This window comes from Triticum urartu, chromosome 5A, assembly GCF_056163025.1.
Source record: "Triticum urartu cultivar PI428250 chromosome 5A, HENAU_Tu73, whole genome shotgun sequence".
Lineage (NCBI taxonomy): Eukaryota > Viridiplantae > Streptophyta > Magnoliopsida > Poales > Poaceae > Triticum > Triticum urartu.
The window spans coordinates 149,746,995-149,761,231 of NC_141877.1; the positions used below are offsets into that span (position 1 = coordinate 149,746,995).

Consider the following 14,237-nt stretch of genomic DNA (forward strand, 5'->3'; position numbering starts at 1 on the left):
CGCTTCGGATAACTTTTTGTTGGGCATTGGAGGCCATATTCTTCGGCAGCTAGGACCTGGGTCCATCTGTCATTGAGTGTATCCTGTTCGGCTTGGAGCCACTGCAGCTGCTTTTTTAGGCTTCTTGCAGTGGCGATTTGTTGGTGCTTAAAGCGCTCCTGCTCGAGGCATTCCTCTAGCACGATGAAATCTTTGTTGCCGAGGCTAACCTCATCCTTGGAGAGGGGTAGATAGTTGCTATCTTTCGAATCCTCGTTCCCGACTGGATCGTTGGAGTTAACTTGCCCCTCCTCCACATCATCATGTTCGGATGTGGGCTCGACGGGGGCTTTAGGGTCTTCGGCGTTCTCTGGAGTGTCATTGTCTCCGGTGCTGGTATTACAGTCTTTTTCACAACGCGATTTTGAGCGGCATTGCTGGCATCGACGCTTCGGTGGTGCCTCAGCAGGTTTGTCCTCAACCGGATCCTTCCTGCCTTCGCCGTCATCCTCTTTGGGTGTATCCACCATATACACGTTGTATGTGGAGGTGGCCGTCCAGCGTCCAGTAAATGGCGGGTCTTGGCCTTGCTCCACTCCGCCATTGTTTTGCATGTCGTCGATGTCTTCGGAGGTGTAATCCAGCATGTCGGTTAAGTCCTCGACGGTGTCTATGAAGTGGGTGGTGGGTGGGACGTAAAATTCCCTGCTCTCAGCCCCTAATCTGGGCTGGGTATAGTTCGGAGGTGATTCCTCTATAATGGCGAGGGACTGCATTAAGTCTAGAGTCTCGTTTAAGAGTGAGGATTGGACGGGGAAACGAGAGTCCGCGGGGCTAGCTAGGGCAAAGGCCTCCTGGCCATGCTCGCTTGGTGCGGACTTCGAGAGTTTGAAGCTAGAGTCCGGGGGCGAGTCCGACCTTTCAATGATGGGGGAACCCAGTATGATTCCGAATTCGTAGAGGACACAATCGCCTCCGGATCTCCGGTAGTGGGCTTCGTAGCAGAGAGTCCGGCGGGCTCCAAACTCCCATCTTCGGACCTGGTGATTTGCTCCGGATCTAAGGCCAAAGCGGTAGTCTGGGTCGCGAACCCTTCGAAGATCAAATCTTGGATATCACCGACATAATTTAGGTCCACGACACTGATATGATGACCAGGGACGTAGTTGTCGATCTGTTCGAGGTGGCCAATTGAGTTGGCATGCAGAACAAAGACGCCGAACACAAAAATCCGGCCGGGAGGGAGTTTCCCTGGAAACGGCATCATTGTTGATGATCGAACGAGCCATCAAACCTTTTGTCGACGGCATAGTGGAACTCTCAATGAAAGCACCAATGTCGGTGTCAAAACCAGCCGCTCTCGGGTAGGGGGTCCTAGACAGTGCGTCTGAGGATCGAAGGTAACAGGAGAAAAGGGAGACACGATGTTTACCAAGGTTTGGGCCCTCTTGATGGAGGTAAAACCCTACATCCTACCTGATTGTATTTGATGTGTATTGGGGTTACAAGAGTTGATCTACCTCGAGTTCGTAATGGCTAAACCCTAGATGTCTAGCCTGTATGAATTCTGATAGCCTCTACGGACTAACCCCTCGGTTTATATAGACACCAGAGGAGCCTAGGGTTGTACAGAGTCGGTTTACAGAGAAAGGAAAATACACATCCGGATATTAAGCTTGCCATCCACGCATAGGAGAGTCCTACTCGGGCACAGGGGAAGGTCTTCTACCTTGTATCTTCATGTCCCATCAATCCAGCCCATATCACATAGCCCGGATACCCAAGAACCCCTTAATCCAGGACTCCCTCACCCGTCCCCTTTGGACATGGCACATCGCGGAGGTGAAGCACCCCCTCATGCATCTGGATGGTCTGAGGGTGCTGCACCACCTCCCGCATATATGGGTTGATGACATTCTTGAAGAACTTGTCCTTGGAGGAACTTGAGGTGGCCATGGTAGATGGGATCTGGCAGAAAAACAATAGAAAAGAGAACAGAGGATTTCTCCACGATACGGAAGAAAAACGGAGTACGGAAGGTGTCCCATGAGCCTGGCACACCCTGGTTTCTTATGCCCACCAGTGTACACTTCCTGGAAGTTTCTTTATTTCCAAATTTTCTAAATATTCCAAAACTGATAAAAAATATTTTTGCAGATTTTTCGGAGTTCATTAACTTACCGTATCACGTACCTCCTTATTTTCACGATTCTGGAGTGTTCCGGAAGGACTCTTTTATGTGTTCTTCTGGTGTCAAAGTTTGGATAATATTACTTTCAACATTAATGGGCGTACCTGAGATATAATGTTTTATTCATTGCCCATTGACAACCTTAGGGTTAGTACCTTCAGAATTATTTATATTGATGGCTCCAGACCGATAAACCTCCTCGATGACATATGGGCCTTCCCATTTTGAGAGGAGTTTTCCTGCAAAGAATCTGAAACAAGAGTTGTACAGAAGAACATATTTTGTGACTTTAAACTCAAGCTTTTGGATTCTTTTGTCATGCCATCTTTTAAGTTTTTCTTTGAATAATTTTGCATTTTCATAAGCATGGGTTCTCCATTCATCTAATGAGCTAATATCAAATAACCACTTTTCACCGGCAAGTTTGAAATCATAATTGAGTTCTTTGGTTGCCCAATATGCTTTATGTTCTAACTCAAGAGGCAAATGATAAGATTTTCCATAAACCATTTTATATGGAGACATACCCATAGGATTTTTATATGTTGTTCTATAAGCCCAAAGTGCATCATCTAATTTCTTAGACCAATTCTTCCTGGACCTATTGACAGTCTTTTGAAAAATTAATTTTATTTCTCTATTGCTAATTTCAACTTCACCACTAGACTGAGGATGATAAGGTGATGAAATTATATGGTTAAGATCATACTTGGAAAGCATTTTACGGAAAGCACCATGAATAAAGTGTGAACCACTATCAGTCATTAAATATCTAGGGACTTCAAACCTTGGGAAAATAACTTCCTTAAGAATTTTAATAGAGGTGTTGTGATCAGCACTACTGGATGGAATAGCTTCTACCCATTTAGTAACATAATCAACACCGACCAAAATATGTGTATACCCATTAGAGGAAGGAAAAGGTCCCATGTAATCAAATCCCCAAACATCAAATGGTTCAATATTACCTATCCTTTGACATTCATCACAAGATAAGATGAACTTACGGGCATCCTTGAAGAGAGCAGGCCAATAAAATCCAGATTGCGATACCTTGTGAGCAGTTCTATCTCCACCATGGTGCCCTCCATAAGCTTTGGAGTGACATTTCCGTAGGATTTGTCCCTATTCATGCTCGGGTACACAATGTCTAATAATACCATCTAGTCCTTCTTTATAAAGATGTGGGTCATCCCAAAAGTAATGTCTTAAATCATAGAAGAATTTTTTTCTTTTGTTGGTATGTAAATCTAGGTGGTAAATATTTAGCAACAATGTAATTATCATAATCAGCATACCAAGGAGTACTGTGAGCAACATTTATTGCAGCTAACTGCTCATCAGAAAAACTATCATCAATAGGTAGTGGGTCATCAAGCACATTTTCAAGCCTAGATAAATTATCAGCTATGGGGTTTTCAGCTCCTTTTTTATCAATGATATGTAAATATAATTCTTGTAATAAGAGAACCCATCGAATAAGTCTAGCTTTAGCATCTTTCTTTTCCATAAGATATTTAATAGCATCATGGTCTGTGTGAATAGTTACTTTGGTATCAACAATATAAGGTCTAAATCTATCAAAAGCAAACACAACTGCTAAGAATTCTTTTTTTAATAGTAGCATAATTTCTTTGAGCATTGTCTAGAGTTTTACTAGCATAATGAATTACATTAAGTTTCTTATCAACTCTTTGTCCTAGAACAGCACCAACAGCATAATCACTAGCTAGCATCACACATAATTTCAAAAGACAAGTTCCAATCAGGTGGTTGAACAATAGGTGCAGAGATTAAGGCTTTCTTAAGTGTTTCAAAGGCTTCTAAACAATCATCATCAAAAGCAAAAGGAATATCCTTTTGCAAGAGACTAGTAAGAGGCCTAGAAATTTTAGAGAAGTCTTTGATAAATCTCCTATAGAAACCAACATGACCTAAGAAACTACGAATACCTTTTATATCTTTAGGACATGGCATTTTCTCAATTGCATCAACCTTAGCTTTGTCCACTTCAATACCTCTTTCAGAAATTTTATGACCCAAGACAATGCCTTCATTAACCATAAAGTGTCACTTCTCCCAATTCAAGACAAGATATGTTTGTTCACATCTCTGCAAAACTCGATCAAGATTGCTTAAACAATCATCGAAAGACTTCCCATAGACATAAAAGTCATCCATGAAAACCTCAACATTCTTTTCACAAAAGTTAGAGAATATAGCAGTCATACATCTTTGAAAGGTAGCAGGTGCATTACATAAATCGAAAGGCATACATATATAAGCATAAGTTCCAAAGGGACAAGTAAAAGGGGTCTTTTCTTGATCAGGTTGAGAAACAGGTATTTGTGAAAAACAGAATATACATCAAGGAAGCATAAGTGTGTGTGCTTAGATAAACTTTCAAGCATTTGATCAATAAAAGGCAGAGGGTAATGATATTTTCTAGTTGCTTTGTTCAATTTTCTAAAATCAATTACCATTCTATAGCCTGTAACAATTCTTTGTGGAATAAGTTCATTCTTATCATTAGGAACAACAATAATACCTCCTTTCTTAGGGACACAATGAATAGGACTTACCATCTACTATCAGCTATAGGATAGGTTATACCTACTTCTAGAAGTTTTAATATTTCCGCTCTTACCACTTCTTTCATCTTAACCGACGTTGGTGATCAACAATGGGTCTAGCATCAGGTTCCATATTAATTTTTTGTTGACATAGAGTGGGACTAATGCCCTTTAAATCATCAAGAGTATATCCAATAGCAGCTTGGTCTTCCTTAGAACTTTCAATAATCTTTCTTCTTCATGTTCTGAAAGGTTAGCACTGATAATAACAGGATATATCTTCTTTTCATCAAGATAAGCATATATCAAAGTGTCTGGCAATTGTTTTAATTCAAACATAGGATCACCTTTAGGTGGAGGAGGACCTCCTAGAGTTTCAATAGGCAAATTGTGTTTAAGCATAGGACATTGTTCAAAGAAAATTTTATCTATTTCATTTCTTTCATGCATAAGAAAATCATTTTCATGGTCTAGCAAATATTGTTCTAAAGGATCAGTAGGTGGTACAACAATAGAAGCAAGACCAATTAATTCATCCTTACTAGGCAATTATTTTTCATGAAGCTTTCTACCAAACTTGGAAAAATTAAATCCACGAGACTCTTCACCAAAACTAACACTGACAGTTTGCTTCTCACAATCTATCTTAGCATTAACAGTGTTCAAGAAAGGTCTACCAAATATAATGGGACAAAAGTCATCTTGTGGGGAACAAAGAACAAGAAAATCAATAGGGTATTTTATTTTCCCACACAAGACTTCAACATCTCTAACAATCCCAATCGGTGATATTGTATCTCTATTAGCAAGTTTAAGAGTAACATCTATGTCTTCTATTTCTGTGGGTGCTATGTCACTCATAATTTCTTGATATAAAGCGTAAGGAATAGCACTCACACTAGCACCTATGTCACATAAACCATGATAATAGTTATCTCCTATTTTAACTGAGATGACAGGCATGCCAACAACAGGTCTATGTTTATCTTTTTTGTCAGGTTTAGCAATTCTAGTAGCTTCTTCACAGAAGTAAATAACATGCCCATCCATATCTTCTTCCAAGAGATCTTTAATCATAGAAATACTAGGTTCTACTTTAATTTGTTCATCAGGTTCAGGTGTTCTAATATAGCTTTTGTTAACCACAGTTGAAACTTTAGCATGTTCCTTTATCCTAACAGGGAAAGGTGGTTTCTCTATATAAGCAGAAGGAACAACTGGATCAACATTATAAAGTATAGTTTCTTCTTTAACCGGTACCGGTTCTTTAGTTTCTTCTTTAATAGGTGGGTGATATTTAAACCACTTCTCTTTAGGGAGTTCAACATGAGTAGAAAATGATTCACAAAAGGAGGCTACTATCTCAGAGTCAAGTCCATATTTAGTGCTAAACTTTTGAAAAGCATCGGTATCCATAAAAGATTTAACACAATCATACTTAAGTTTAATACCTGACTCTTTACCTTTGTCGAGTTCCCAATCTTCAGAGTTGCGTTTAATTCTTTCCAAAAGATCCCACCGGAATTCAATAGTCTTCTTCATAAAAGAACCAGCACAAGAAGTATCAAGCATGGTTTGATCATTACGAGAAAGCCGAGCATAAAAGTTCTGGATAATAATTTCTCTTGAGAGCTCATGATTGGGGCATGAATATAACATTTACTTCAGCCTCCCCCAAGCTAGAGCGATACTGTCTCCTTCACGAGGCCAAAAATTATATATATAATTCCGATCACGATGAACGAGATGCATAGGATAATTTTTTTGGTGGAACTCCAATTTCAAACGATTACAATTCCAAGATACAATATCATCGCATAGCCTATACCATGCCAGTGGTTTTCCCTTCAAAGATAAAGGGAAAACCTTTTTCATAACTTCATCCCTCGGTAAACCTGCAACCTTAAACAATCCACATATTTGTTCTACATAGATCAAGTGCATATCAGGATGTTCGGTTCCATCTCCTGCATAAGGATTAGCTACTAGTTGTTCTATCATACCCGAAGGAATTTCATATTCAATATTTTCAGTAGGTGCAGTAGGTTGAGGGGTAGCTAATTGTGGTTCCGGTCAAGGTGAAGATACCCCGAACAAACCCCTCAACGGATTGTTTTCCATAGTAACAAGTGACAATAAATTTCAGCACACTATATAAATGTTTCCTTACCAAATTCCACTTACCAAAGGCGCTTCACACTACAAAAAAAGACACATCCGTGACATCTTGGGCCAAACGAATTTTTTTCCTGTCATGCTTATGACACTTCTATGACGATAATTGTGACAAAACCCGGTATCATCATAGATGTGGTGGGCTCCTACTTCTATGACAAAAATCATGACAGAAAATGGGATTTTCGTCCTGGGCGGGCCGGAGACGTAGCTGCATGACATTCTTTGGGTCGTCCATGACGGAGAAAACCGTGGTAGAAGCGAGGGCGAGGAAAATATCGGGGGAGTTCCTCATTACAGTGGGTGGTCGGTGTTGGGTAATGTAGCAATAATTCCAAAAATTTCTACGCATCACCAAGATCAATCTGTGGAGAAACTAGCAATGAGAAGGGTAGTGCATCTTCATACCCTTGAAGATCGCTAAGCAGAAGCGTTACAAGAACGCGGTTGGTGGAGTCGTACACGCAGTGATTCAGATCGCGGTCGATTCCGATCTAAATGCCGAACAACGGCGCCTTCGCGTTCAACACACGTGCAGCCCGGTGACGTCTCCCGTGCCTTGATCCAGCAAGGAGGAGGGAGAGGTTGGGGAAGAAAACTCCAGAAGCAGCACGCCGGCGTGGTGGTGGTGGAGCAGCGTGGTTCTCCAGCAGGGCTTCGCCAAGCACTACAAAAGACGAGGAGGTGGAGAGGTACGGCTACGCCAAGAGAGAGAGAGGGAGAGAGAGAGAGACTTTCGTGTATGGCAGCCCCAAAACCCCCACTATATATAGGAGGAGGGGAGGGGGATGCGCCTCCTCTAGGGTTCCCACCCTAGGGGGGCGGCAGCCCTAGATGGGATGGAGGGGGCGGCTAAGAGGGGGAGAGAGGGGGCGCACCCTAGGGTGGGCCTTAGGCCCATCTACGCCTAGGGTTTCCACCTCTCCCCTTTTGCTGCGCCTTGGGCCTTGGTGGGAGGCGCACCAGCCCACTCAGGGGCTGGTCCTTTCCCACTCTTGGCCCATGCAAGCCTTCGGGGCCGATGGCCCCTCCCAGTGGACCCCCGGAGCCCTTCCGGTAGTCCCGGTACATTACCGGTGATGCCCGGAACACTTCCGGTGTCCAAATCCTCACTTCCTATATATCATTCTTTACCTCCAGACCATTTCGGAGCACCTCACGATGTCCAGGATCTCATCCGAGACTCCAAACAAGATTCATTAACCACGTACATACTTTCCCTATAACCCTAGCGTCATCGAACCTTAAGTGTGTAGACCCTACGGGTTCGGGAGGCATGTAGACATGACCGATACATCTCTCCGATCAATAACCAATAGCGGGTCTGGATACCCATGTCGGCTCCCACATGTTCCACGATGATCTTATCAGATGAACCATGATGTCGGGGATTCAATCAATCCCGTATACAATTCCCATTGTCTATCGACATGTTACTTGCCCGAGATTCGATCATCGGTATCTCTATACCTCGTTCAATCTCGTTACCGGCAAGTCTCTTTACTTGTTCCGTAACGCATGATCCCGTGGCTAACTCCTTAGTCACATTGAGCATGTTATGATAATGCATTACCGAGTGGGCCCAGATATACCTCTCCGTCATACGGAGTGACAAATCCCAGTCTCGATTCGTGCCAACCTAACAGATACTTTCGGAGATACCTGTAGTGCACCTTTATAGCCAACCAGTTATGTTGTGACGTTTGGCACACCCAAAGCATTCCTACGGTATCCGGGAGTTGTACAATCTCATGGTCTAAGGAAATGATACTTGACATTAGAAAAGCTTTAGGAAACGAACTACACGATCTTGTGCTATGCTTAGGATTGGGTCTTGTCCATCACATCATTCTCCTAATGATGTGATCCCGTTATCAATGACATCCAATGGCCATGGTCAGGAAACCATGACCATCTATTGATCAACGAGCTAGTCAACTAGAGGCTTACTAGGGACATATTATGATCTATGTATTCACACATGTATTAAGGTTTCCGGTTAATACAATTATAGCATTAACAATAGACAATTATCATGAACATGGAAATATAATAATAACCACTTTATTATTGCCTCTAGGGCATATTTCCAACACTCTCCCACTTGCACTAGAGTCAATAATCTAGTTACATTGTGATGAATCGAACACCCATAGAGTTCTGGTGTTGATCATGTTTTGCTCGCGGAAAAGGTTTAGTCAACGGATCTGCGACATTCAAATCCGTATGCACTTTACAAATATCTATGTCTCCATCCTGAATATATTCATGAATGGAGTTGAAGCGACACTTGATATGCCCGGTCTTCTTGTGAAACTTGGGCTCCTTGGCAAGGGCAATAGCTCCAGTGTTGTCACAGAAGAGAGTCATCGGGCCCGACGCATTGGGAATAACTCCAAGGTCAGTGATGAACTCCTTCATCCAGACTGCTTCATGTGATGTCTCCGAGGCTGCTATGTACTCCGCTTCACATGTAGATCCCGCCACGACACTTTGCTTGCAACTGCACCAGCTGACTGCCCCACCATTCAAAATGTACACGTATCCGGTTTGTGACTTGGAGTCATCCAGATCTGTGTCGAAGCTAGCATCGACCTAACCCTTTACGACGAACTCTTCATCACCTCAATAAACAAGAAACATATCCTTAGTCCTTTTCAGGTACTTTAGGATATTCTTGACCGCTGTCCAATGTTCCATACCGGGATTACTTTGGTACCTCCCTACCGAACTTATGGCAAGGTTTACATCGGGTCTGGTACACACCATGGCATACATAATAGACCCTATGGCTGAGGCATAGGGGATGACACTCATCTTTTCTCTATCTTCTGCCGAGGTCGGGCATTGAGCCGTGCTCAATTTCACAGCTTGCAATACAGGCAAGAACCCCTTCTTGGACTGATCCGTATTGAACTTCTTCAATATCGTGTCAAGGTATGTGCTTTGTGAAAGACCAATGAGGCGTCTCAATCTATCTCTATAGATCTTGATGCCTAATATGTAAGAAACTTCTCCAAGGTCCTTCATTGAAAAACACTTATTCAAGTAGACATTTATGGTTTCCAAAAGTTCTATATCATTTCCCATCAATAGAATGCCATCCACATATAATATGAGAAATGCTACAGAGCTCCCACTCACTTCCTTGTAAACACAGGCTTCTCCATAAGTCTGCATAAACCCAAATGCTTTGATCATCTCATCAAAGCGAATGTTCCAACTCCGAGATGCTTGCACCAGCCCATAGACTGAGCGCTGGAGCTTGCATACCTTGTCAGCCTTCTTAGGATCGACAAAACCTTTCGGCTGCATCATATACAATTCTTCCTTAAGGAAACCATTAAGGAATGCCGTTTTGACGTCCATTTGCCATATCTCATAATCATAGAACGTGGCAATTGCTAACATGATTCGGACGGACTTCAGCTTCACTATGTGTGAGAAGGGCTCATCATAGTCAACCCCTTGAACTTGTCGATAACCCTTAGCGACAAGCCGAGCCTTATAGATGGTCACATTACCATCCGCGTCAGTCTTCTTCTTCAAGGTCCATTTATTCTCTATGGCTTTCCGATCATCGGGCAAGTCTGTCAAAGTCCATACTTCGTTTTCATACATGGATCCTATCTCAGATTTCATGGCTTCAAGCCATTTGTTGGAGTCCGGGCCCGTCGCCGCTTCTTCATAGTTCGAAGGTTCACCGTTGTCTAAAAACATGATTTCTAGGACAAAGGTTGTTGTACCACTCTGGTGCGGAACGTGTCCTGTCGACCTACGAGGTTCAGTAGATTGATCCGAAGACTCATGATCAACATCATTATCTTACTCTCTAGTCGGTGCAGGCACCATAGAAACATCTTCCTGAGCTGCGCTACTCTCCGGTTCAATAGGCAGTACCTCTTCAAGTTCTAATTTCCTCCCACTTACTTCTTTCAAGAGAAACTCTTTCTCTAGAAAGGATCCATTCTTGGCAACAAAGATCTTGCCTTCGGATCTGAGGTAGAAGGTATACCCGGTAGTTTCCTTAGGGTATCCTATGAAGACACATTTTTCCGACTTGGGTTCGAGCTTTTCAGGTTGAAGTTTCTTGACATAAGCATCGCATCCCCGAACTTTCAGAAATGCCAGCTTAGGTTTCTTTCCATACCATAATTCATACGGTGTTGTCTCAACAGATTTCAACCGAGCCCTATTTAAAGTGAACGCGGCAGTCACTAAAGCATAACCCCCAAAAGATAGAGGTAGATCGGTAAGAGACATCATAGATGGGACCATATCCAATGGAGTGCATTACGACATTCGGACACACCATTTCGCTGAGGTGTTCCAGGCGGCGTGAGTTGTGAAACAATTCTATATTTCCTTCAGTGTGTGCCTAACTCGTGACTCAGGTATTCTCCTCCACGATGTGATCATAAGAACTTTATTTTCCTGTCATGTTGATTCTCTACCTCACTCTGAAATTCCTTGAACTTTTCAAATGTCTCAGACTTGTGTTTCATTAAGTAGACATACCCATATCTACTTAAGTCATCAGTGAGGGTGAGAACATAACGATAGCCATCGCGAGCCTCAACTCTCATTGGACCGCACACATCAGTATATATTATTTCCAATAAGTTGGTTGCTCGCTCCATTGTTCCGGAGAACGAAGTCTTGGTCATTTTTCCCATGAGGCATGGTTCGCACGTGTCAAATGATTCATAATCAAGAGACTCCAAAAGTCCATCTGCATGGAGTTTCTTCATGCATTTGACACCAATGTGACCAAGGCGGCAGTGCCACAAGTATGTGGGACTATCATTATCAACCTTACATCTTTTGGCATTCACACTATGAATATATGTAACATGACGTTCGAGATTAAACAAAATTAAACCATTGACCAGCGGGGCATGACCATAAAACATATCTCTCATATAAATGGAACAACCATTATTATCGGATTTAAATGAGTAGCCATCTCACATTAAACGAGATCCAGATACAATGTTCATGCTCAAAGCTGGTACTAAATAACAATTATTGAGGTTTAAAACTAATCCCGTAGGTAGACGTAGAGGGAGCGTGCCGATGGCGATCACATCGACCATGGAACCATTCCCGACGTGCATCATCACCTCGTCCTTCGCCAGTCTCTGCTTATTTCGCAGCTCCTATTTTGAGTTACAAATATGAGCAACGACACCGGTATCAAATACCTAGGAGCTACTACGAGCGCTGGTAAGGTACACATCAATAACATGTATATGACATATACCTTTGGCATTGCCGGCCTTCTTATCCGCGAAGTACTTGGGGCAGTTCCGCTTCCAATGACCATTTCCCTTACAATAAAAGCATTGAGTCTCGGGCTTGGGTCCATTCTTTGGCTTCTTCCCGGCAACTGATTTACCGGGCTTGGCAACTCCCATGTCATCCTTCTTGAACTTCTTTTTACCCTTGCCTTTCTTGAAACTAGTGGTTTTATTCACCATAAACACTTGACATTCCTTTTTGATTTCCACCTCCACTGATTTCAGCATTGAATATAACTCAGGAATGGACTTCTCCATCCCTTGCATATTGTAGTTCATCACAAAGTTCTGATAGCTAGGTGGAAGAGATTGGAGGATCCTGTCAATCACTGAGTCATCTAGAAGATTAACTCCCAGCTGAGAAAAGTGGTTGTGCAACCCATACATTTTGAGTATATGCTCGCTAACAGAACTGTTTTCCTCCATCTTACAACTATAGAACTTGTCAGAGACTTCATATCTCTCGACCCGGGCATGAGCTTGGAAAACCATTTTCAGCTCTTGGAACATCTCATATGCTCTGTGCTGCTCAAAACGCTTTTGGAGCCCCGGTTGTAAGTTGTAAAGCATGCCACACTGAACCAAGGAGTAATCATCACTACGCGACTGCCAGACGTTCATAACATCTTGAATTGCTGGGAAAATGGGTGCTTCACCTAGCGGTGCTTCAAGGACATATGCTTTCTTGGCAGCTATGAGGATGATTCTCAAGTTACGGACCCAACCCTATAGTTGCTACCATCGTCTTTCAGCTTGGTTTTCTTTAGGAATGCGTTGATGTTGAGGGAAACATTGGCGTGGGCCATTTTATCTACAAGACATATTGTAAATACATTTTAGACTAAGTTCATGATAATTAAGTTCATCTAATCAAATTATTTAATGAACTCCCACTCAGATAGACATCCCTCTAGTCATCTAAGTGATACATAATCCGAATCGACTAGACCGTGTCCGATCATCATGTGAGATGGACTAGTCATCAACGGTGAACATCTCCATGTTGATTGTATCTACTATACGACTCATGTTCGACCTTTCGGTCTCTCGTGTTCCAAGGCCATGTCTGTGTATGATTGGCTCATCAAGACAACCTAAGTGTTTTGCATGTGTAAATCTGGCTTACACCTGTTGTATGTGAACGTTAGAATCTATCACACCCGATCATCATGTGGTCCTTCAAAACAACAAACCTTCGCAACGGTGCACAGTTAGGGGAAACACTTTTCTTGAAATTTTAGTGAGGGATCATATTATTTATGCTACTGTCGTTCTAAGCAAATAAGATGTAAACGTGACAAACATCACATGCAAATCATAAAGTGACATGATATGGCCAATATCATCTTGCGCCTCGACATGAACACCATCGTCACCGGCATGACACCATGATCTCCATCATCGTGTCTTCATGAAGTTGTCTCGCCAACTATTACTTCTACTAATATGGCTAATGGTTAGCAATAAAGTAAAGCAATTACATGGTGTTTTCATTGATACACAGGTCATACAATAAATTAAGACAACTCCTATGGCTCCTGCCGGTTGTCATACTCATCGACATGCAAGTCGTGATTCCTATTACAAGAACATGATCAATCTCATACATCACATATATCATTCATCACATCCTTTTGGCCATATCACATCACATAGCATACCCTGCAAAAACAAGTTAGACGTCCTCTAATTGTTGTTGCAAGTTTTACGTGGCTGCTATGGGTTTCTAGCAAGAACGTTTCATACCTATGCAAAACCACAACGGTGATAAGCCAATTGCTATATACCCTTCATAAGGACCCTTATCATCGAATCCGATCCGACTAAAGTGGGAGAGACAGAGACCTGCTAGCCACCTTATGCATCAAGTGCATGTCAGTTGGTGGAACCAGTCTCACGTAAGCGTACGTGTAAGGTCGGTCCGGGCTGCTTCATCCCACAATGCTGCCGAATCAGGATAAGACTAGTAATGGTAAGAAAATTGAACAAATCATCTCGCACAACTACTTTGTGTTCTAC

The 14,237-nt window shown here is 42.4% G+C and overlaps 1 protein-coding gene across 1 annotated transcript; it reads right to left on the reverse strand.

The window, feature by feature from the left end:
* Positions 1-12,122: 12,122 nt before the first annotated feature.
* Positions 12,123-12,728, reverse strand: LOC147970636 (uncharacterized). Its single transcript, XM_087523539.1, has one exon. The coding sequence runs from the start codon at positions 12,726-12,728 to the stop codon at positions 12,123-12,125; it is 606 nt and encodes a 201-aa protein (XP_087379665.1).
* Between the last annotated feature and the right edge of the window lie 1,509 nt (positions 12,729-14,237).